Consider the following 25,619-nt stretch of genomic DNA (forward strand, 5'->3'; position numbering starts at 1 on the left):
GGACATGGGAGCAGCCTGCGAAGAAGGAAGAGGCAGATAAGCAGCAGAAAAAAAATTCTGTGAGGAACACTGGGCGCACTGCTGCGACAGGGGGGCACAAAAAGAACACTAAGGCCCCAAGATCTGTGGGTACAGGGCGGGCAGCGGTGCCAGGCAAACACTCTGCCCAGGATAGGGAGCAAAATGCAGCAGTAGGGGGGCAGGACGCTCCAGGAGAAGACCTGCAGAAAGCCAGCAGCAACCAAAGGAAAACGGGTGTGGTGCTGCATGGAAAGGAGTCTCTGGGAGTGCTCCCCTCCCCCGGCCCAGCAGGTCTGAGTGCAGAGACACCAGACACAAGGGAAGAAGGAATGGAGGTGACTGTGGAAGGTGCAGAGAACAGCGGAGAAAATGGTGGTAATGGGGTGACAAGTAAAGGGAATGGAAGTAGTGGTGCAGCAAATGGTGGGAGTAGTGATGCGGTGAATGATGGGAGTAGTAGTGGAGTAAATGATGGGAGTAGTAGTGCAACAATTGTTGGGAGTAGTAGTGGAGCAAATGGTGGGAGTAGTGGTGCAGCTAATGGTGGGAGTAGTAGTGGAGTGAATGATGGGAATAGTGGTGCAGAAAATGGTGGGAGAAGTGGTGCAGCAAATGGTGGGAGTAGTAGTGCAGCGAATGGAGGGAGTAGTGGTGCAGCAAATGGTGGGAGTAGTAGTGGAGTGAATGATGGGAGCAGCACTGGTGTTCGTGGGTCGGAAGTAGGCGCTGGTCCCGCGGCCCCCCCAGCATTGGCTGGGGCTTCAGCCCAAAGCTATTCAGGAGCTGTCAGTGCTGGGGGTAGTAGTGCGCCCTTGTCTGGTGGCCCTGGGGATGGTGACTTGCAGCAGCAGCTCCTGGACACCCTGAGGAGAGGGGAGAGCTCCATCACTGTAGAGGGGAGGGAGGTTGATCTGTCTTTCTGGATAGAGAGACATGGTCTTTCGGCCTTCCGAGATAGAGGGGCAGAGACTGTCTGGTCTCTGCCGACAACGGGGCAGAGGAGTAACCGTAGGAACGTGGTCTGTCTCCAATGGGTAAGCAAGGATGCCTGTCCTGATAGGTCGAAGGTGGTTGAGCTCCTGCTGGGGATGGGCTTTGCGGCATATGACATCTTTGCCTTGATCCATCCCTACGGGACCTCCTACTTCGATGTCAGCTTCGTGAGACCGGAGGGCCTTGAGCTTTTCTGGTCTCGCCATGAGCTGGCTCGGAGTCGCCCCGAATGGCATAGTTTCTTTCCCCTGGCAATAACCCGCCAAGATTCAGTCAGGAAAGTGACCGTTTTGACTAGTAACAAGTCGCTTTCCTGTATGGACATTACGACCTGGGTGAGTCGATACGGAGAGGTCACCGATATTCCCCAAAAGAATCTCGATGACCATGGTATCTGGTCAGGGGCCTGGACCTTCATGGTGAAATTGAAGGTTTCGGGAAACACTGTTACCCATATCCCCTCCTCAACGTTTTTGGGGAAGGATAGGATCTTGATTTTCTACCGGGGGCAGCCTAAGGTCTGTCACAGGTGCGGTAACCCCACACACTTCAGTGCGCAGTGTACCACCCAGAAATGCGCACTGTGTGGGGACCTGGGTCATCTTGCTGCTGCCTGTGGCAGGATTAGGTGTAACCCGTTCAGTCGCTGTCTGCGTTCCTTCGCCAATGCGGTCCTGAAAGCGGCGAGTGCCGGACAGGCGAAAGCCGGGACTAATCTTACCGGTGAAGGGATGAGCAGAGGCGGGGGAGGCAGGGATCCGGTGAGGAGCAAGCTGCCGCCATCCACCATCAGGCGGCAGGAGAAGCGCCGTGGGGACAGGGGGCAGGGAGTAATGTCCCTAAACTCTGACCCAGGTGCTTCACTTGCAGCTGAGGATCCTAAAGACAGCGAATTGAGCGAGGAAGTCAAGAGACTTGAAAGGGAAGAGCGAGAGGACGCCACGTCTTCCCAGGAACCCTCTTCTGGTGACAGTCTAGATGAGGGAGAGGGGGAGTGGTCACAGAAAAAGAAAAAGGGTAACAGGAAAACGGCCAGAGGTAGGAGGGGGACCAGGTCTCGAGCTGCCTCTTTGGAGTGCGACCCCTCTGACTCTCTGGCCGTGATCCAGGCGCCATTGGAGGGTTCAGCCGCCCCCCCTCTGGTGGATCTCTCCAACCGGTTCGGGGCTCTCCAGGACCTCCCTCTGGAGGGGGGAAGTGGGGACCCGGGGCCGGAGGTTGCGGACAAGGTGGTTGGGGCTCAGGAGATGACTGGGTCTTCCTCTCAGGGGGCAAATACAAAGCCCTCTGGGGGGACGACTAACCCAGGACCACCAGACAAGGGCAAGAATGTATGTAAGGAGAGAATGGACGAGTCTGTTTGTCTTAAGCGCACTAAAAACCCGTCGTTATCGGAGGAAGAGGTTGGGACTGTCAGTGGTGGGAAGAAAAAGGCTATCTAATTCAATCAATCATGATGGCGGCACCCACCCCGTTGACGCTGGCAACTATTATCGTTTGCAGCATAAAGTCAGATGCGGCAAGGTACACGGCCTTTCATTTTCTCGGCCAACTTGACGCCGACATTTTGTTTTTGCAGGAGACCAGGTTGACCGATATATCAACCTTGCATAAAGCAAGGCGGGAGTGGAGGCATGGACCCTCCTACTGGTCTCTTGCGGCCGAGCCGTATAGCGGGGTGGCGGTCCTCTTTAAGACCGCAGTGGTTGAATGCAGACGAGTGATCGAATTAGAAATGGGGAGATGCTTGATACTAGATGTCTCCATGGGGGGACAAGAGCTTCGGCTCATTGACATCTATGGTCCCCAATCCAAGTGGGACCGCAAATGTCTCTTCCTGAAGATCAAACCTTTTTTATTTTCGAGTCGGCAGGTGGTCTTCGGAGGGGATTTCAACAATGTCACGAGATCCTGTGATAGAGGAGGTTCCGGAGACCGGCTGGCTTATGACTGCATCGCGTTAAACAGGATAGTGAGTGAGGCTCGCCTGGTGGATGTCCACATCCGGCACAACCCGGGCGACACGGGATTCACCTTTTTTAGAGGTAGTCAGTGCAGGTCTAGGCTAGACAGGTTTTATTTGAAGGAGGAGGCCGTCTCTTCACCGTTGTCGGTTGTGGAGGTGGAGTTCTCCGATCACTGTTTGATTATGTTTTCTCTGAACGTTACAGAGACTCCTCGGATGGGAAGAGGTTATTGGAAGCTGAATTCGTCACTCCTTGAGGAAGAAGCTGTGAGACGGTCTTTTGAGGAATTCTTTCAGAGCCAGGTACCATTGCTGGGCCTAGGTAACACTAAGTCAGAGTGGTGGGAGATGTTCAAACATCGGGTGGCGAGATTCTTCCGGCAGCTCTCGAACCTCAGAAGCCTGGACAGGTACCGCCTGTATCAGAGCCTGAGGTGGAAACTCGAGCATCTTGTCTCGACTGGAGGTAGCCGCGAGGAGATCTCCAGAGTGAAGTCCTTGCTGAAGAGGTGTCAGTACGATAGGCACGCATCTTTGGTTTTCGAGAGGGACTACGGGAAGTACTGCTCGCCCGACCCTTACAGAAACTGTAAGATGTCAGTGAATAGTAAGATAGTGACGGGGCTGGTGGATAGTACGGGGTACCTGAAAAGGTCCAGATCAGGGATCTTGGAGGTCGTCAGTTCCTACTACTCGCACCTCTTGGGAAGGAGGGAGCTTGATCGTGACGGGATGTCGGCTTTCCTGGCTGAATCTGTTCCTGAGCCAGGGGCTGACCTCTCGCTGGGCGATTTGGCAGAAGCGATCAAAGAAGAGGAAGTGAGACTGGCGATCGATGGGCTTAGGTCCAAAAAGTCGCCAGGTCCAGATGGCTTAACATCCGAGTTCTTTAGGACCTTTAGGGACTCTTTGGTCCCCCTCTTGACTCAGGTGTTTAACGAGTGTCTCTCCTCGGGCACTCTGCCGAGATCATTAAGGAGGTCAGCTTTGATCATTTTGTCAAAGGGTAAGGATCCGTCACGCATTGAGAACTGGCGTCCCATAGCACTTCTCAATGTGGACAGGAAGATTTTGGCTAAGATACTGTTCAACAGGCTGGTGAAGTTTGCACCCCGGCTCCTTTCGGAGGTTCAGCACTGTTGCGTTCCTTGCCGTAGCACTTTTAGTGCTGTTCTAGGTGTCCGAGAGGAGCAAGGCAGGGCGGGCCTTTGGCAGGGGTTCTTGCTGACCCTGGATCAGGCAAAAGCTTTTGATCGGGTTAACCACGAGTACCTCTGGTCCACTCTTTTGAGGTTTGGTCTGCCTGGAGGGTTTGTGGACTGGCTTAAGACCTTGTATGCAGGGGCTGAGACTTTCCCTCTGGTAAATGGGTGGATCGGACGACCTTTCGGGGTAGGATCCGGTGTCCGTCAGGGCTGTCCTCTTAGCCCATTGCGTTTGCAATTGATCCCTTCCTCAGAAGGATCGATTGTGGACCGTTGGCGGGGGTGCGGATGGGGGGGCGGCGCCGGAGGCTATCCTGAGGGTGGTGGCTTACGCGGACGATGTCACCGTCTTTGTTTCTTCGCAAGAGGAGGCAGTGGTGGTGATGTCAGAAGTGGAGAGCTACTCGGAGGCATCCGGGTCCAAGGTCAACCAGGATAAGTGTGAGAGTCTCTGGCTGGGAGGCGGAGATCCCGGGTTTGATCTTCCGGACACCCTCCCCGAACCCCAAGAACATGCCAAAGTCCTGGGCATCGAATTCGGCCAGGGTGATTACCCCACGAAAAACTGGGAAGGCAGAATCAAAAGTGTCGCCCAAAGAGTGGACCAATGGAGGGGTTGGTCTTTGACCCTGAGGGAAAGGGTTGGCCTGTGCAAGGCTTTCCTGCTCCCCTTGCTAATCTACCTGGACAGCGTCTGTGTCTTGCCAGAGCCTCTCTGGACACGGGTCTACAGTCTGTTCTTCCAGATGTTATGGAGGAACAGACTGAACCTAGTCAAGCGGGAGGTCACTTACCGCACGGGGAGACTAGGGGGTTTGAATATGGTGAACCCCGTGGTGTTCCTAGTGAACACCTTCTTGAAAGTGAACGTGGCAAACCTCTGGAAAGCGAGGGCTCCTCCGTGGGTATTCTCCTGCAAGGGATGGTTTCAGCCTTTCTTCCTGGAATTGGGAGACAGGGGGAAGATTGAAGGATCTTCGCACACCACACGGGCATCTCCCGGCTTATGTTACCCCGGTTCTGAAAATGATCCGCCGGTGGGGTCTGGGAATGTGGGAGGTGAGGTCCCTCCCGAGGAAACTCCTCGATATGAGGGTCTTGCTTTCTCATTTTCAGAGTCCATTGGTCCTCAAAGACTGCCTAAATCGGGATCTGGAGGTTGGGTTGAGTTTGTTAAATTCTAGCAGGATCCCCAAGAAGTACTGGGACTTGACTTGGCGCTGCTTCCATGGTAAGCTGTATGTGAGGGACAATTTGAAGTACAGGAGCTCCGAGGACAGGAATTGCCCCCGTGAGGCTTGTGCTAACGTGCTGGAAAGCATGGAGCACTTCCTGCTTCATTGTCCCTTTAATACAGAGGTGTACAACAGGGTGGGGGCTTCCATTGGTTGGCCGCGGCTGGCTACTCTGTCCTACGCCGGGTGGGCCTATGGAGCGTTCGGAGACCTTGGGAGAAGGGACCGAGACACTTTATTCATAGTCAGCGCAGTGGTGAGGTATTTCACGTGGAACGCACGAGTTTTAGTCTCGACGCAGAGTAAAATCCTCCATGTAGATGAAGTCTGTAGGAACATCCTAGGTGACCTGCTGAAGGTACGTTCTCTGGAGTATGAAGGACTGGGTGCCCGGAGGGCGGCCCGTCTCTGGAGGGGCTTTTCCTTCAGGGTGCCTTAGTCCGGTAGTACTCCTATATCCTGGTGGTGGGCTGATGTCTTTCCACCCTAGATTTTTGTTTTGTATTTCTGTCTCCTGAATAGAAGGTTTGCCGGCATCGAACTTGAGCCTTGGATGGTGAGTGTGTAGGTTGTGTTCTGTATATATTGTATATAATGTATAATAGGGGGTTTTAGTTAGGTTGGGTGGGGGATTTGGGGGGGTTCTTCATCAGCGGTGATAAGAGGACTGATCTGGCCTGGTCCAGGCCCCGCCTGGGGAAAAACTTTGGGGCCTGATCCTAGCTCGGAGTAATCCTGAACTTTGTGGCCAGAGCTGGATCAGGGGTGGCGGGATAGTTAGTGTAGGGCTGTGTTTTATATATATATTAAACAATTACAAAATATACAAAAAAAAAGGTTTAAAATTGTTCATGTCACTATTGTATATATTGTTATTTTTGGTTTTCTGTGGTGTGAATGAGGTGCGGTAAGGGGGTGACTAAGGTCAGGCAGTGGGACCAGTAGGTTAGTGTTAGTGTCCGGTTGTATATACGGTATATTAGGTTTAGTGTTTTATTGTATATAATCTTGTATATAGGACGGTGTTTTATGTGTATATAGGACGGTGTGAGCGTTGTGTGGGATTGTATATAGTAGTATGAATGAAGCTGGGCCGGGGGTCTTATAGGTTTTATAATAGTTATTTCTTCTCTATGTATATATTCCTGGGGGGATTCTGTTCTTTCTCTGTAGGTCGGATCTTCTATTTTCTGTGATTTGTGTCGGGTTTTGTCGTCTTGTTTTGTTCTTATGTTTTGTATCCTGTAATGCATTATTGTTGTGTATTCTTCTATCAATAAAAAAGACCTACAATCTATTACTCTCTGGTATCAGCCATATTCACACTCTGCAGCGTGTACAGATTTCGGACCTCGCCTCCCCCGTCCGTCCGTCTGTCCGTGTTGCGGGCGCGGCTCCAGCCTTCATTGCATTTATCGTTTCTTCCCGCGTTTCGTGGTAATGAGCAGTAATTTCTATGAAGTCGCTGTCTGCTGTCAGGACGCTCTGGAAGACGACGATTTTCAGCGAATTCCCGGTAAAATGACAGGTTCCGAGCCGTGAACTCAAATTAACCCCTTACATGGAGCCAGAGGAGAAACGGGCCCCCTATTGGAGGAACGTGGACCCTGCGGTTTATACACAGATGTAAGAGCAATGTGATTCTATAATTCAGCGAGAAGCTGATAATCTGGAATATCCAGGAAGGAGACGTTCTGGATCATCAGAGGGTTAATATATATGTCACCAGCGGCCATGCTGCAGAGCCGAGCACCTGCCGATCCGGCACTACACCCGGACCTCAGGTGTCAGATTAGTGGAATAAACAGTACAGACCAAAAGTTTGGACACACCTTCTCATTTAAAGATTTTTCTGTATTTTCATGACTATGAACATTGTACATTCACACTGAAGGCATCAAAACTATGAATTATCACATGTGGAATTATATACTTAACAAAAAAGTGTGAAACCACTGAAAATATGTCTTATATTCTAGGTTCTTCACAGTAGCCACCTTTTGCTTTGATGACTGCTTTGCACACTCTTGGCATTCTCTTGATGAGCTTCAAGAGGTAGTCACCGGAAATGGTCTTCACTTCACAGGTGTGCCCTGTCAGGTTTAATAAGTGGGATTTCTTGCCTTATAAATGGGGTTGGGACCATCAGTTGTGTTGTGCAGAAGTCTGGTGGATACACAGCTGATAGTCCTACTGAATAGACTGTTAGAATTTGTATTATGGCAAGAAAAAAGCAGCTAAGTAAAGAAAAACGAGTGGCCATCATTACTTTAAGAGATGAAGGTCAGTCACTCCGAAAAATTGGGAAAACTTTGAAAGTGTCCCCAAGTGCAGTTGCAAAAACCATCAAGCGCTACAAAGAAACTGCCTCACATGAAGACCGCCCCAGGAAAGGAAGACCAAGAGTCACCTCTGCTTCTGAGGATAAGTTTATCCGAGTCACCAGACTCAGAAATCGCAGGTTACCAGCAGCTCAGATTAGAGACCAGGTCAATGTCACACAGAGTTCTAGCAGCAGACACATCTCTACAACAACTGTTAAGAGGAGACTTTGTGCAGCAGGCCTTCATGGTAAAATAGCTGCTAGGAAACCACTGCTAAGGACAGGCAACAAGCAGAAGAGACTTGTTTGGGCTAAAGAACACAAGGAATGGACATTAGACCAGTGGTAATCTGTGCTTTGTTCTGATGAGTCCAAATTTGAGATCTTTGGTTCCAACCACCGTGTCTTTGTGCGACGCAGAAAAGGTGAACGGATGGACTCTACATGCCTGGTTCCCACCGTGAAGCATGGAGGAGGAGGTGTGATGGTGTGGGGGGGCTTTGCTGGTGACACTGTTGGGGATTTATTCAAAATTGAAGGCATACTGAACCAGCATGGCTACCACAGAATCTTGCAGCGGCATGCTATTCCATCCGGTTTGCGTTTAGTTGGACCATCATTTATTTTTCAACAGGACAATGACCCCAAACACACCTCCAGGCTGTGTAAGGGCTATTTGACCAAGAAGGAGAGTGATGGGGGGCTACGCCAGATGACCTGGCCTCCACAGTCACCAGACCTGAACCCAATCGAGATGGTTTGGGGTGAGCTGGACCGCAGAGTGAAGGCAAAAGGGCCAACAAGTGCTAAGCATCTCTGGGAACTCCTTCAAGATTGTTGGAAGACCATTTCCGGTGACTACCTCTTGAAGCTCATCAAGAGAATGCCAAGAGTGTGCAAAGCCGTCATCAAAGCAAAAGGTGGCTACTGTGAAGACCCTAGAATATAAGACATATTTTCAGTTGTTTCACACTTTTTTGTTAAGTATATAATTCCACATGTGGTAATTCATAGTTTTGATGCCTTCAGTGTGAATGTACAATTTTCATGGTCATGAAAATACAGAAAAATCTTTAAATGAGAAGGTGTGTCCAAACTTTTGGTCTGTACTGTACGTAATATCAGGTAATAATGACTGGTACAGTAGGGGGCGCTCATTATTTTCCTATACTGTAATTAATGGCACCGTGGTCAGGAATTACTGAGCGGAAGACAGAAGCTGACAATCAATGCCGGCAACAATGTATCTGCCGCCCAGATGTGATCCCTTCTGCTACAATGTATCAATTCTGCGCCATGGAAACCGTCGCCCGTTACAACCACTACAACCAGCAGGCTCCAGGGTTTCCATCCGATGTATGAAATGTTTCTATTAGACTTTGTGTTCATTACTCGCCATTTTCAAGATCTCCGTTTGCTGTCAGTGAATGAGACGATCAATAATCCCATCCACAGCCAGAAGGGACACAATGTATCCAGTGCAGACAATGGGCGCCTGCACTCCACACTGACACACTGTAACAAACCAGCAGAGAGCCACATGGAACTCACGTGCCAGGATGCGGAGGCTCACCTGATTGTCCTGGTGGAGGAACTCCGGCCAATCCTCTCGGCAGACAGAGAAAGACGGTGAGGACAGCGGCTTTGTTCCCGGAACACGGCTCGATGGCAATTGGTTTTGGCACACCCTGCAGGAGAGAAAGGAGACGGTTACAACACGACACCTACATGAGGAATATCTACAGGGGTGGACGAGAGGTCAAGGCCACGAGCGAGGGGCAGCCCGAACATCCTCTAGTGTGCGTGGCCCTTTAAGAGTAAGAATTATAGGACCAGGATGTCAGGGACCAAAACCATACAAGCAGTATGTCTACGACCAGAATTATAGAACCAGTATGTGCAGAACCAGAACTGTAGGAGCAGGATGTTTTGCATCAGACCGGTACTAGCGGCCGGGGTCTCTGCGGTGCAGCGGGGGTCTCTGCGGTGTGGCGGGGGTCTCTGCGGTGCGGCGGGGATGTTTAGGTTTTAACTCCCTTAGAGAACGTTTCGGCTGATCGCAGGCTCTGATATTGGCTCTCTGACATTTTCCGCACGGTGTAATTACAGTTATGTCAGCGCACGCGGCGGCAGAAAAAATGACGAATGAATCCGCTGATTTCTGTAAACACTGACAAGATAAATGTGTAAAAAGTTCTCACACCCCGAACTCCTGCAAACTCCCGATACCATGAAAACTGCAGCAAAAAAGACACTAAGAACACCAGACAAGAAGACAGCCACCAGGGAACGTCTGAGAACAAACAGCAACCCCCTCACCCCACTGTACAAAGCGTGAACCCACAGCTATACAACACATGTGTATACAGTGATCAGCAGAATAGTGAGCGCAGCTCTGGAGCATAATACAGGATGTAACTCAGGATCAGTAATGTATATACACAGTGACTGCACCAGCAGAATAGTGAGTGCAGCTCTGGAGTATAATACAGGATGTAACTCAGGATCAGTAATGTAATGTATATACACAGTGACTGCACCAGCAGAATAGTGAGTGCAGCTCTGGAGTATAATACAGGAGGTAACTCAGGATCAGTAATGTAATGTATGTACACAGTGACTCCACCAGCAGAATAGTGAGTGCAGCTCTGGGGTATAATACAGGATGTAACTCAGGATCAGTAATGTAATGTATGTATGTACACAGTGACTGCTCCAGCAGAATAGTGAGTGCAGCTCTGGAGTATAATACAGGATGTAACTTAGGATCAGTAATGTAATGTATGTACACAGTGACTGCTCCAGCAGAATAGTGAGTGCAGCTCTGGAGTATAATACAGGATGTAACTCAGGATCAGTAATGTAATGTATGTACACAGTGACTGCACCAGCAGAATAGTGAGTGCAGCTCTGGAGTATAATACAGGATGTAACTCAGGATCAGTAATGTAATGTATGTACACAGTGACTGCACCAGCAGAATAGTGAGTGCAGCTCTGGGGTATAATACAGGAGGTAACTCAGGATCAGTAATGTAATGTATGTACACAGTGACTGCACCAGCAGAATAGTGAGTGCAGCTCTGGAGTATAATACAGGATGTAACTCAGGATCAGTAATGTAATGTATGTACACAGTGACTGCACCAGCAGAATAGTGAGTGCAGCTCTGGAGTATAATACAGGATGTAACACAGGATCAGTAATGTAATGTATATACACAGTGACTGCACCAGCACAATAGTGAGTGCAGCTCTGGAGTATAATACAGGATGTAACTCAGGATCAGTAATGTAATGTATGTACACAGTAACTCCACCAGCAGAATAGTGAGTGCAGCTCTGGGGTATAATACAGGATGTAACTCAGGATCAGTAATGTATATACACAGTGACTGCACCAGCAGAATAGTGAGTGCAGCTCTGGAGTATAATACAGGATGTAACTCAGGATCAGTAATGTAATGTATGTACACAGTAACTGCACCAGCAGAATAGTGAGTGCAGCTCTGGGGTATAATACAGGAGGTAACTCAGGATCAGTAATATAATGTATGTACACAGTGACTGCTCCAGCAGAATAGTGAGTGCAGCTCTGGAGTATAATACAGAAGGTAACTCAGGATCAGTAATGTAATGTATGTACACAGTGACTGCACCAGCAGAATAGTGAGTGCAGCTCTGGAGTATAATACAGGATGTAACTCAGGATCAGTGATGTAATGTATGTACACAGTGACTGCACCAGCAGAATAGTGAGTGCAGCTCTGGAGTATAATACAGGATGTAACTCAGGATCAGTAATGTAATGTATATACACAGTGACTGCACCAGCAGAATAGTGAGTGCAGCTCTGGAGTATAATACAGGATGTAACTCAGGATCAGTAATGTAATGTATGTACACAGTGACTGCACCAGCAGAATAGTGAGTGCAGCTCTGGAGTATAATACAGGAGGTAACTCAGGATCAGTAATGTAATGTATGTACACAGTGACTCCACCAGCAGAATAGTGAGTGCAGCTCTGGGGTATAATACAGGATGTAACTCAGGATCAGTAATGTAATGTATATACACAGTGACTGCACCAGCAGAATAGTGAGTGCAGCTCTGGAGTATAATACAGGATGTAACTCAGGATCAGTAATGTAATGTATGTACACAGTGACTGCACCAGCAGAATAGTGAGTGCAGCTCTGGAGTATAATACAGGATGTAACTCAGGATCAGTAATGTAATGTATGTACACAGTGACTGCACCAGCAGAATAGTGAGTGCAGCTCTGGAGTATAATACAGGATGTAACTCAGGATCAGTAATGTAATGTATGTACACAGTGACTCCACCAGCAGAATAGTGAGTGCAGCTCTGGGGTATAATACAGGGTGTAACTCAGGATCAGTAATGTATATACACAGTGACTGCACCAGCAGAATAGTGAGTGCAGCTCTGGAGTATAATACAGGATGTAACTCAGGATCAGTAATGTAATGTATGTACACAGTGACTGCTCCAGCAGAATAGTGAGTGCAGCTCTGGAGTATAATACAGGATGTAACTCAGGATCAGTAATGTAATGTATGTACACAGTGACTGCACCAGCAGAATAGTGAGCGCAGCTCTGGAGTATAATACAGGATGTAACTCAGGATCAGTAATGTAATGTATGTACACAGTGACTGCACCAGCAGAATAGTGAGTGCAGCTCTGGAGTATAATACAGGATGTAACACAGGATCAGTAATGTAATGTATATACACAGTGACTGCACCAGCACAATAGTGAGTGCAGCTCTGGAGTATAATACAGGATGTAACTCAGGATCAGTAATGTAATGTATGTACACAGTGACTCCACCAGCAGAATAGTGAGTGCAGCTCTGGGGTATAATACAGGATGTAACTCAGGATCAGTAATGTATATACACAGTGACTGCACCAGCAGAATAGTGAGTGCAGCTCTGGAGTATAATACAGGATGTAACTCAGGATCAGTAATGTAATGTATGTACACAGTGACTGCACCAGCAGAATAGTGAGTGCAGCTCTGGGGTATAATACAGGAGGTAACTCAGGATCAGTAATATAATGTATGTACACAGTGACTGCTCCAGCAGAATAGTGAGTGCAGCTCTGGAGTATAATACAGGATGTAACTCAGGATCAGTAATGTAATGTATGTACACAGTGACTGCACCAGCAGAATAGTGAGTGCAGCTCTGGAGTATAATACAGGATGTAACTCAGGATCAGTAATGTAATGTATGTACACAGTGACTGCACCAGCAGAATAGTGAGTGCAGCTCTGGAGTATAATACAGGATGTAACTCAGGATCAGTAATGTAATGTATATACACAGTGACTGCACCAGCACAATAGTGAGTGCAGCTCTGGAGTATAATACAGGATGTAACTCAGGATCAGTAATGTAATGTATATACACAGTGACTGCACCAGCAGAATAGTGAGTGCAGCTCTGGAGTATAATACAGGAGGTAACTCAGGATCAGTAATGTAATGTATGTACACAGTGACTCCACCAGCAGAATAGTGAGTGCAGCTCTGGGGTATAATACAGGATGTAACTCAGGATCAGTAATGTAATGTATGTACACAGTGACTGCTCCAGCAGAATAGTGAGTGCAGCTCTGGAGTATAATACAGGAGGTAACTCAGGATCAGTAATGTAATGTATGTACACAGTGACTCCACCAGCAGAATAGTGAGTGCAGCTCTGGGGTATAATACAGGATGTAATTCAGGATCAGTAATGTAATGTATGTACACAGTGACTGCTCCAGCAGAATAGTGAGTGCAGCTCTGGAGTATAATACAGGGTGTAACTGAGGATCAGTAATGTAATGTATGTACACAGTGACTGCACCAGCAGAATAGTGAGTGCAGCTCTGGAGTATAATACAGGATGTAACTCAGGATCAGTAATGTAATGTATGTACACAGTGACTGCACCAGCAGAATAGTGAGTGCAGCTCTGGAGTATAATACAGGATGTAACTCAGGATCAGTAATGTAATGTATGTACACAGTGACTGCACCAGCAGAATAGTGAGTGCAGCTCTGGAGTATAATACAGAAGGTAACTCAGGATCAGTAATGTAATGTATGTACACAGTGACTGCACCAGCAGAATAGTGAGTGCAGCTCTGGAGTATAATACAGGAGGTAACTCAGGATCAGTAATGTAATGTATGTATACAGTGACTGCACCAGCAGAATAGTGAGTGCAGCTCTGGAGTATAATACAGAAGGTAACTCAGGATCAGTAATGTAATGTATGTACACAGTGACTGCACCAGCAGAATAGTGAGTGCAGCTCTGGAGTATAATACAGAAGGTAACTCAGGATCAGTAATGTAATGTATGTACACAGTGACTGCACCAGCAGAATAGTGAGTGCAGCTCTGGAGTATAATACAGGATGTAACTCAGGATCAGTAATGTAATGTATGTACACAGTGACTGCACCAGCAGAATAATGAGTGCAGCTCTGGAGTATAATACAGGATGTAACTCAGGATCAGTAATGTAATGTATGTACACAGTGACTGCACCAGCAGAATAGTGAGTGCAGCTCTGGAGTATAATACAGAAGGTCAGTAATGTAATGTATGTACACAGTGACTGCACCAGCAGAATAGTGAGTGCAGCTCTGGAGTATAATACAGGATGTAACTCAGGATCAGTAATATAATGTATGTACACAGTGGCTGCACCAGCAGAATAGTGAGTGCAGCTCTGGAGTATAATACAGGATGTAACTCAGGATCAGTAATGTAATGTATGTACACAGTGACTGCACCAGCAGAATAGTGAGTGCAGCTCTGGAGTATAATACAGGAGGTAACTCAGGATCAGTAATGTAATGTATGTACACAGTGACTGCATCAGCAGAATAGTGAGTGCAGCTCTGGAGTATAATACAGGATGTAACTCAGGATCAGTAATGTAATGTATGTACACAGTAACTGCGCCAGCAGAATAGTGAGTGCAGCTCTGGAGTATAATACAGGAGGTAACTCAGGATCAGTAATGTAATGTATGTACACAGTGACTGCATCAGCAGAATAGTGAGTGCAGCTCTGGAGTATAATACAGGGTATAACTCAGGATCAGTAATGTAATGTATGTACACAGTAACTGCGCCAGCAGAATAGTGAGTGCAGCTCTGGAGTATAATACAGGATGTAACTGAGGATCAGTAATGTAATGTATGTACACAGTGACTGCATCAGCAGAATAGTGAGTGCAGCTCTGGAGTATAATACAGGATGTAACTCAGGATCAGTAATGTAATGTATGTACACAGTAACTGCGCCAGCAGAATAGTGAGTGCAGCTCTGGAGTATAATACAGGATGTAACTGAGGATCAGTAATGTAATGTATGTACACAGTGACTGCATCAGCAGAATAGTGAGTGCAGCTCTGGAGTATAATACAGGATGTAACTCATCAGTACAGGATAATAATAATGCTTTTGATCTCCTCTTCAATCAGGACGATCTTTGAGTGCAGCAAGTGACAGTGAATATCTCCCTGAGGAAGCTGTAAACACCATGCGAAACGTGCATTGGGGCTCTGTTCTTTTATCCTGGTGACTGCTATTTGGCTCTATATGGGTAAGAGTGCAATATTAAGGGTATGACTAACTGATAATCATAATTTATGGTGTTTTTGGATGTGTTATCTATATATCCATAGTGATATCTAGATTTATGCTATAGATCATACCCATTACATACAGTTGTGCTCAAAAGTTTACACACCCCGGCAGAAGTTTTCCTTTCTTGGCCTTGTTTCAGAGAATATGAATGATAATAAAAAACCTTTTCCTCCACTCATGGTTATTGGTCGGGTGAAGCCATTTATTGTCAAACTACTGTGTTTTCTCTTTTTAAATCTTAATGACAACTAAAAACATCCAAATGACCCTGTTCAAAAGTTCACATACCCTGGTGATTTTGGCCTGATAACATGCACAGAATTTGACACAAATGGGTTTGAATGGCTACTAAAGGTAACATCCTCACCTCTGACCTGTTTGCTTGTAATCAGTGTGTGTACATAAAAGCTGAGTGAGTTTCTGGGATCCAGACAGACTATTGCATCTTTCATCTAGCCACTGCCGTTTCTGGATTGTGAGTCATGGGGAAAGCAAAAGAATTGTCAGCGGATCTATGGGAAAAGGTAATTGAACTGTATAACACAGGAAAGGGATACAAAAAGATATCCAAGGAATTGATAATGACAGTCAGGAGCGTTCAAACTGTGATTAACAAATGGAAAATCAGGGGCTCTGTAAAAACCAAACCACGGTCAGGTAGACCAACAAAAATTTCGGCCACAACTGCCAGGAAAACTGTTCAGGATGCAAAGAAAAACCCACAAATAACATCAGCTGAAATTCAGGACTCTCTGAAAGCTAGCGGTGTGACAGTATCAAGAGGCACAATAAGGAGGCACTTGAAGAAAAATGGGCCGAATGGTTGAGTTACCAGAAGAAAGCCATTACTGCGCAAAGGCCACAAAGCATCTTGCCTACAATATACCAAACAGCACAGAGACAAGCCTCAAAACTACTGGAACAAGGTAATTTGGAGTGATGAGACCAAAATTGAACTTTTTGGCCACAACCATAAACATTACTTTTGGAGAGAGGTCAACAAGGCCTATGACGAAAGGAACACCATTCCTACAGTAAAGCACGGAGGTGGATTGCTGATGGTTCGGGGATGTGTGAGCTACAAAGGCACAGAAAACTTGGTAAAAGTTGAAGGAAAGATGAATGCAGCACGTTATCAGCAAATACTGGAGTGGCCATCTCAGTCTCAAGCGCGCAGTTCATGCTAGACAGCCCAGGAATTTACAGGAACTGGAGGCTTTTTGCCAAGAAGAATGGACAGCTTTACCATCTGAGGAAATAAAGAACCTCATCCACAATTACCATAAAAGACTTCAAGCTGTCATTGATGTTAGAGGGGGCAATTCACGGTATTAAGAACTGGGGTATGTGACCTTCTGATCAGGGTCATTTGGATGTTTTTAGTTGTCATTAAGATCTAAAAAGAGAAAACACAGTAGTTTGACAGTAAATGGCTTCACCCAACCAATAACCATGAGTGGAGGAAAAGCTTTTTGTTATCATTCATATTCTCTGAAACAAGGCCAAGAAAGGAAAACTTCTGCCGGGGTGTGTAAACTTTTGAGCACAACTGTATCTTCATCCCCACATAATCACTGTTGCACCTTCTTCCATTGAGACCTGTATAGTTTGCATTATATGATATTTCAGGCATATGTCGCTCAGCTATGGGTTTCTGGGTGTCGTCCGTTTTTTAATCATGTGTGTGTATTTTATATAATTGTTTAATAAAGTGTTTAACCTTTTTGCCGAAATCTCCTTTGTGTCTGACTGCTATACAGTGAGTACAGGGAGGTTGCAGTAGTCTGGGCCACGCCTCCAGCCTCATGATTAGTTCAGGCTGACCCCTCCCCTGTATCTCCGCCTCCTTAGATTGGCTGCAGTGTCAGCACGGACTCGTCATCATGGGACTATATGGGGCAGATCGTTATTCGGGGGGACCTGGGTGGAGATCATGGGTGTATCTGGTATTTCCTGTATATCAGCACAGAAACTCTCTGGGAGGCGTTCAGAGCGCCGAGCATTCGGGAGGAGGGGTCCCGGTGTCAGTCCTGATCCTGCGATCGCCGGCTGTGGGGGTTATAGGGTTTTTGGATGATTTGGAGTCACAGGATTGAGGAGCGATCTGCTCTTAATAAGCCATTTGTTAGTAAAAGCTTTTAAAACCAGTTTTACTGATTTTCATTTGTTTTTCAAACCTATTTTTATGGAAGCAAATTATAATAGAGAGAGCGCTCGTATATCAGCGGTTATGGCTGCGCGCAGACAGTTATATGGGAGCGCGGCATTATAATTAGCAGAGCTACAGTATTTGCAGAAGGAAACGAGCTGCAGACGTGTTCAGTAACACAATGTGACCTTCCGGGCTGGAGTCACTGCAGGCGATATATGCAGGGAGACCCTCGTACACAGAGACCCCCATTATATAACTGCACTATATATTGTCATATTGTGAGCGCTTCTATATATAGTGACACTGTGTGAAGAATTATCAGCAGTCTATGTCGCTGATGTCCCTGGTGTGCGTGTATATATAGATATATATATATATATATATATATATATAATATATATGGTAGAGATTCCCATTCTCAGGTAGGCACTAGGTAGTGTTCACACAGGCAATACGGTTTGTTCCAAACAGGTGCAGTATTATTGCTTTCATAAAACTCCAAGGATTGAATTACCAAAAGTTCGGTGCTGTAAAACCTGAGGAAAGCTGCATTGCCTGTGTGAACACTACCTAATGCCTTCCAGAGAGTGAATCCGTACGATTGGTGGATGAAATGCAGGTGTGATGTCCCAGAGAGCACAGGCGATTGCAGGGTAAAGGTTGAATGTCCTGGGTAAAGGCAGCTACAGCATGGCGAGCACAGTCTGAAAGCACGGAGGAGCTTGATAAAGAACTGGTTAAGGTGGAGGAGCAGCAGACCCAGCAAGAGCAGCCCAAACAGGAGACTAAGAAACTCCTGATCCAGCAGTTACAACAGCAGCAGCAGGAGTTACAGCAGTTACAACAGCAGCAGCAGGAGTTACAGCAGTTACAACAGCAGCAGCAGGAGTTACAGCAGTTACAACAGCAGCAGCAGCAGGAGTTACAGCAGTTACAACAGCAGCAGCAGGAGCTACAGCAGTTACAACAGCAGCAGCAGGAGTTACAGCAGTTACAACAGCAGCAGCAGGAGTTACAGCAGTTACAACAGCAGCAGCAGCAGGAGTTACAGCAGTTACAACAGCAGCAGCAGGAGCTACAGCAGTTACAACAGCAGCAGCAGGAGTTACAGCAGTTACAACAGCAGCAACAGGAGTTACAGCAGTTACAACAGCAGCAGGAGTTACAGCAGTTACAACAGCAGCGGCAGGAGTTACAGCAGGTACAACAGCAGCAGCAGCAAGAGTTACAGCAGTTACAACAGCAGCAGCAGGAGTTACAGCAGTTACAACAGCAGCAGCAGGAGTTACAGCAGTTACAACAGCAGCAGCAGGAGTTACAGCAGTTACAACAGCAGCAGCAGCAGGAGTTACAGCAGTTACAACAGCAGCAGCAGGAGTTACAGCAGTTACAACAGCAGCAGCAGGAGTTACAGCAGTTACAACAGCAGCAGCAGGAGTTACAGCAGTTATAACAGCAACATCAGCAGCAGATGGCTCTCCTGGCAGAAACTGACCAGGCCAGGGGGATGGCACCACCCGCCAGCCAAAGTGAAGGTATCCGGGTGAGGGAACGGTATGGGAGGCCTTACAGAAGATGACTCTGCATGATGACATTGAGCCTTTCCTGACTGTACTTGAGAGAGTGACAGAGAGAGAGAGAAACTGCCCCCGGAGCAATGGGCAGAGGTCCTGGCGCCGTATCTTACTCGGGAACCGCAGAAAGTGTACTACGACCTCGCCCTGCAGGATGCTGAGGAGTACAGCAAGCTGAGGGTGGAGATTATGACACATTTGGGCGTTATTCCAGTAGTCTAGGCACAACAGGTTCACCTCTGGCGCTACCAAAAGGGACAAACTTCCCCGGTCCCAGGTGTATGACCTGGTGCAAAAATGGCTGCAGACTGGGACCTGCGCTCCAGCAGAGATGGTGGAAAGAGTGGTGGCGGATCGATTTATCCACTCACTACCGAAAGCCGTGCAAAGCCGGGTTTTCCCGGAAGATCCCTACAACGCAGATGACCTTGTGAGCCTCGTGGAAAGATACTTAGCTGTGGTGGAGAAATCCCTGAGCACTGAAAGCCGCCTGAGGTCCCAAAAGAAGGGGCCCAAGTCCACCTCTGAGGGAAACACAAAGAACCATGACGGGTCAGGGCCGGGTTTAGGGGAATATCTCGTACCACCGTCTGTTGGAGGTGTCGTGCCCCAGGTCATATATCAGCCAACTGTCCCTTGACCTTGGAGTCGATGGACTGCAGCGTAGGCCGGCGCTGCTCCTACTTCTCCTTCCCGGCCTGCAGAGCTGGTCCTCATCCTGGCAAGAGGTCTCAGGAAACCCAGGTGAGTGTGAACGGCGTCCAAGTGACCGGACTCGTGGACTCAGGGAGTTGGGTGACCCTGGTAGGGGCCACACCTTCGCATGTGCGAGTCCCAAGGAAGAAGGAGTAAGGTGTATCCATGGAGACGCCAGGAACTATCCATGGTCCAGGTGGACATACGCACAGACCGTGGCTCCGTGTTCACCAAGTGGGAACGGTCGAGATTTTCCGATATTCTGGGACTGTTGGGCTGAAGCTGTAGCACCTGGTAGTCCGGTATGCCGCCAGGAGTCGCTATGGTAACAAGGTCACATGATGTAAAGGGTGAGTTTCCGGTCACTGTGCTGGGTGGAGAGGAGGATGAGGAAGCCTCCCCTGAAGTCAATGTCACTGACCTGAAGGAGACCCAGGACAACCATGGGGCCGCCCGGCTCAGGGACTTAAAGGGGTATTCTCATCTCCAAGATCTTATCCCAACATGTTGTAGGTGTGATGATAATAATAATATCAGCAAATACCTCCAATTAGGAATGTAGTATAGTTTTTCTGATTCACTATGTCTCTTTCCTCATGTGCCGGCATTGCAGGACCTTAGGTATCCATGGTTACAACCACTGATATAGCGACAGTTATCTAGTTGCTAGTGGTCGTAACCATGGATACCTAAGGTCCTGAAATGCCTGCACATGAGGAAAGAGACATAGCGAATCAGAAAAACTGTACTACATTCCTAATTGGAGGTATTTGCTGATATTATTATTATTATCACACCTATAACATGTTGGGATAAGAGCTTGGAGATGAGAATACCCCTTTAACGGTAAAAGATACCAAGGAAAATGTAAATGCGGTCCCCAGGAGCTGACAGTCAGTTTCTGCCATTGGCACAATGATCTGTTATGTCGTGGGCACAAAGTGAGGGGACGGGTAAAAGAGCGACTCCTCATTATTCTCCATCTTTACGGCCTTTCCTGGCCCGAGCAGTGGAGACGTCGATGCTGTGATGGAGACCTGTCCTGCAGAACGACCCTGGTTTTCTGGAGAGACGCAGACTTGTTCCTGCTCCTCTGCTAATGTCTTCTGACCACCGGCAGGAGGTTTGGGAGCTGATTCTGATCCATCTTCAAGCTGAGAAGGTCCATCGATCTCCTCTGTAATAATCCCACCCATAGCAGTGCCCACCTCCACCTCGCTGGGGCCTGGGGGGCAGTGGAGGTCTGTGTCCGGTACTGATCAGCCGCAGCCGTCCATCTGCTCCGTCCAGAGTCGTCTCATCTCATCAGTCCATAAAACCTGGGAAGAATCTGTATCTGATCTTTCTTGGCCCCGTCCTGACGTTTCTCTTCTGTGTCTTGCTCAGTGGTGGTCGGGCTCGGCCTCCTCCCCTCGGCTGTGTCTCTGAACACCTTGTAGTTTGGGGTGTGGTGTTGGTGGAGCAGCGTTTCTGGAGATGCGCTGAGGTCACTATGTTGCTGCGCCTGTACTACTGTACTCCAGCGCGGCCCCCGTTACTCCATAATGCCAGTCTGAATGAGTCGTCTCCTTAGACTGAAGATGACCATGCCGCGGTGAGATGCTTGTGCCGCTGGGCGATGTGGGGTCTGTGCCGCCGTCTGAGGTCAGACAGGAGCAATAAATCTGCGCCAAACACCCCCGTTAGATGCCCCCTGCACTCACTGGGACAGCACCAGGACGCCTGAGCCCACACAGAGACATGAGGGGGCACTTACTTTTTCCTGCTGTTTATGTGGAACTGGGTCACTTGCTCGCTGGATCTCCCATGATGGAGGCTCTGTAGCGTCTCCCGTGGTGCGGCTCCCATGATGGAGGCTTTGCAGCGGCTCCCGTGGTGCGGCTCCCATGATGGAGGCTCTGCAGCGGCTCCTGTGGTGCGGCTCCCATGATGGAGGCTCTGCAGCACCTCCAGTGGTGCGGCTCCCATGATGGAGGCTCTGTAGCGGCTCCTGTGGTGCGGCTCCCATGATGGAGGCTCTGCAGCGACTCCTGTGGTGCAGCTCCCATGATGGAGGCTCTGCAGCGGCTCCTGTGGTGCGGCTCCCATGATGGAGGCTCTGCAGCACCTCCCGTGGTGCGGCTCCCAGGATGGAGGCTCTGCAGCGGCTCCCGTGGTATGGCTCCCATGATGGAGGCTCTGCAGCAGCTCTCGTGATGCGGCTCTCATGATGGAGGCTCTGCAGCGGCTCCCGTGGTGTGGCTCCCATGATGGAGGCTCTGCAGCGGCTCCCGTGGTGCGGCTCCCGTGGTGCGGCTCCCATGATGGAGGCTCTGTAGCGGCTCCCGTGGTGCGGCTCCCATGATGGAGGCTCTGCAGCGGCTCCCGTGGTGTGGCTCCCAGGATGGAGGCTCTGCAGCGGCTCCCGTGGTGCGGCTCCCAGGATGGAGGCTCTGCAGCGGCTCCCGTGGTGCGGCTTCCATGATGGAGGCTCAGTAGCGGCTCCCGTGGTGCCGCTTCCAGGATGGAGGCTCTGCAGCGGCTCCCATGGTGCGGCTCCCAGAATGGAGGCTCTGCAGCGGCTCTCGTGGTGCGGCTCCCAGGATGGAGGCTCTGCAGCGGCTCTCGTGGTGCGGCTCCCAGGATGGAGGCTCTGCAGCGGCTCCCGTGGTGCGGCTCCCAGGATGGAGGCTCTGCAGCGGCTCCCGTGGTGCGGCTTCCATGATGGAGGCTCTGTAGCGGCTCCCGTGGTGCTGCTTCCAGGATGGAGGCTCAGCAGCGGCTCTCGTGGTGCGGCTCCCAGGATGGAGGCTCTGCAGCGGCTCCCGTGGTGCGGCTCCCAGGATGGAGGCTCTGCAGCGGCTCTCGTGGTGCGGCTCCCAGGATGGAGGCTCTGCAGCGGCTCTCGTGGTGCGGCTCCCAGGATGGAGGCTCTGCAGCGGCTCCCGTGGTGCGGCTCCCAGGATGGAGGCTCTGAAGCGGCTCTCGTGGTGCGGCTCCCATGATGGAGGCTCTGTAGCGGCTCCCGTGGTGCTGCTTCCAGGATGGAGGCTCAGCAGCGGCTCTCGTGGTGCGGCTCCCAGGATGGAGGCTCTGCAGCGGCTCTCGTAGTGCGGCTCCCAGGATGGAGGCTCTGCAGCGGCTCTCGTGGTGCGGCTCCCAGGATGGAGGCTCTGAAGCAGCTCTCGTGGTGCGGCTTCCATGATGGAGGCTCTGTAGCGGCTCCCGTGGTGCTGCTTCCAGGATGGAGGCTCAGCAGCGGCTCCCATGGTGCGGCTCCCAGAATGGAGGCTCTGCAGCGGCTCTCGTGGTGCGGCTCCCAGGATGGAGGCTCTGCAGCGGCTCTCGTGGTGCGGCTCCCAGGATGGAGGCTCTGCAGCGGCTCCCGTGGTGCGGCTCCCAGGATGGAGGCTCTGTAGCGGCTCCCGTAGTGTGGCTCCCGTGGTGCAGCTCCCGTGGTGCGGCAGCGCTCATCCCCTCCATTAGCGGTGAGCGCGGCCTTTATTTCTTACTTCAGCCCCATCGGATCCATACATCTCGCATCTCCGTCTCTCTCCCCTCCCCCAATAATAATAATTTCGTCTGGCGAGGAGACGAGAGACGCATCAATCCTTAATTTCTCCATCCAATCTCCTAATTGCTTTCTTGGCATGCGGCTGCGGCGCGGCGGCTCGTGTGATGCATTTACTGCACCGATCAGTAAAATCAGTCAAATAAAGAGAAAATACTTGAGAGGCCGCGGAGGGGGAGGGGGTCCGGCCGCAGCTGAGTCACGGAGGAGGCGGGAATGGTGTGCAGAGGCCGGGGTCCAGATCCACGCTAACGACACAGCAATATGGCGGCCGTTATTGTAGAAAAATCCAGAAAATGTGATTGTCAAAGCCGAGACCCCACTGTGCAATGTGCGGGAGGTCCGACAACGAGCCGCTCTGCTGCACCGGGAGATTTACAGTCAACACCAGGGGAAATAATCATGTTTGGCCACGGTGCCACCAGACCACGGCGACCTGCTACACAAACTGTCACCGTGACGTGGATCCAGTGCAGCCGTGGTCTGCAGCCCTGAACTCAATCCCAACACACCAGTATCAAGCTCTGTGCCCCGACACATCCAACAACCATGGCCACGAACCATCCAACAACCGCGGCCCCGACACATCCAACAACCATGGCCACGAACCATCCAACAACCGCGGCCCCGACACATCCAACAACCATGGCCACGAACCATCCAACAACCGCGGCCCCGACACATCCAACAACCATGGCCACGAACCATCCAACAACCGCGGCCCCGACACATCCAACAACCATGGCCACGAACCATCCAACAACCGCGGCCCTGACACATCCAACAACCATGGCCACAAACCATCCAACAACTGCGGCCCCGACACATCCAACAACCATGGCCACGAACCATCCAACAACCGCGGCCCCGACACATCCAACAACCGTGGCCCCGACACATCCAACAACCGTGGCCCCGACACATCCAACAACCGTGGACCCGACACATCCAACAACCGTGGCCCCGAACCATCCAACAACTGCGGCCAAGACACATCCAACAACCATGGCCCCGAACCATCCAACCGTGGCCCCGACACATCTAACAACCGTGGCCCCGACACATCCAACAACCGTGGCCCCGACACATCCAACAACCATGGCCCCGAACCATCCAACGACCATGGCCCAGAACCATCCAACAACCGTGGCCCCGACACATCCAACAACCGTGGTCCCGACACATCCAACAACCGTGGCCCCGACACATCCAACAACCGTGGCCCCAACACATCCAACAACCGTGGCCCCGACACATCCAACAACCATGGCCCCGAACAATCCAACAACCATGGCCCCGAACCATCCAACAACTGTGGCCCCGACACATCCAACAACCATGGCCCTGACACATCCAACAACCGTGGACCCGACACATCAACAACTGTGGCCCCGAACCATCCAACAACCGCGGCCCCGACACATCCAACAACCGTAGCCCCGACACATCCAACAACCATGGCCCAGAACCATCCAACAACCGTGGCCCCGACACATCCAACAACCGTGGTCCCGACACATCCAACAACCGTGGCCCCGACACATCCAACGACCATGGCCCCGAATCATCCAACAACCGTGGTCCCGACACATCCAACAACCGTGCCCTGAACCATCCAACAACCGTGGCCCCGACACATCCAACAACCGTGGCCCCGAACCATCCAACAACCGTGGCCCCGAACCATCCAACAACCGTGGCCCCGAACCATCCAACAACCGTGCTGTTACATCATGCAGTCACTATTCTGCTGTTACATTGTGTCTTATCCTCTAGTCACCACCAGAGCTGCAGTCACTATTCTGCTGTTACATTGTGTCTTATCCACCAGTCACCTCCAGAGCTGCACTCACTATTCTGCTGTTACATTGTGTCTTATCCACCAGTCACCTCCAGAGCTGCACTCACTGTTCTGCTGTTAAATTGTGTCGTATCCACCAGTCACTTCCAGAGCTGCACTCACTACTCTGCTGTTACATTGTGTCTTATCCACCAGTCACCTCCAGAGCTGCACTCACTATTCTGCTGTTACATTGTGTCTTATCCACCAGTCACCTCCAGAGCTGCACTCACTGTTCTGCTGTTAAATTGTGTCTTATCCACCAGTCACCTCCAGAGCTGCACTCGCTATTCTGCTGTTGCATTGTGTCGTATCCACCAGTCACTTCCAGAGCTGCACTCACTACTCTGCTGTTACATTGTGTCTTATCCACCAGTCACTTC

The 25,619-nt window shown here is 49.8% G+C and overlaps 1 protein-coding gene across 1 annotated transcript in view; it reads right to left on the reverse strand.

Annotated features, from left to right (window-relative positions):
* Window positions 1-25,619, reverse strand: part of ATRNL1 (attractin like 1) — a 1,189,422-nt gene that overhangs the window by 49,936 nt on the left and 1,113,867 nt on the right. Inside the window, exon 28 of the mRNA XM_073684631.1 lies at window positions 9,317-9,431. Coding sequence (XP_073540732.1) covers window positions 9,317-9,431 — 115 coding nt within the window. The remainder of the gene's footprint in view (window positions 1-9,316; window positions 9,432-25,619) is intronic.

This window comes from Phyllobates terribilis, unplaced genomic scaffold (genome assembly GCF_046119375.1).
Source record: "Phyllobates terribilis strain yellow unplaced genomic scaffold, ASM4611937v1 Scaffold_5__5_contigs__length_657084704, whole genome shotgun sequence".
In the NCBI taxonomy this organism is placed as follows: Eukaryota; Metazoa; Chordata; class Amphibia; order Anura; family Dendrobatidae; genus Phyllobates; species Phyllobates terribilis.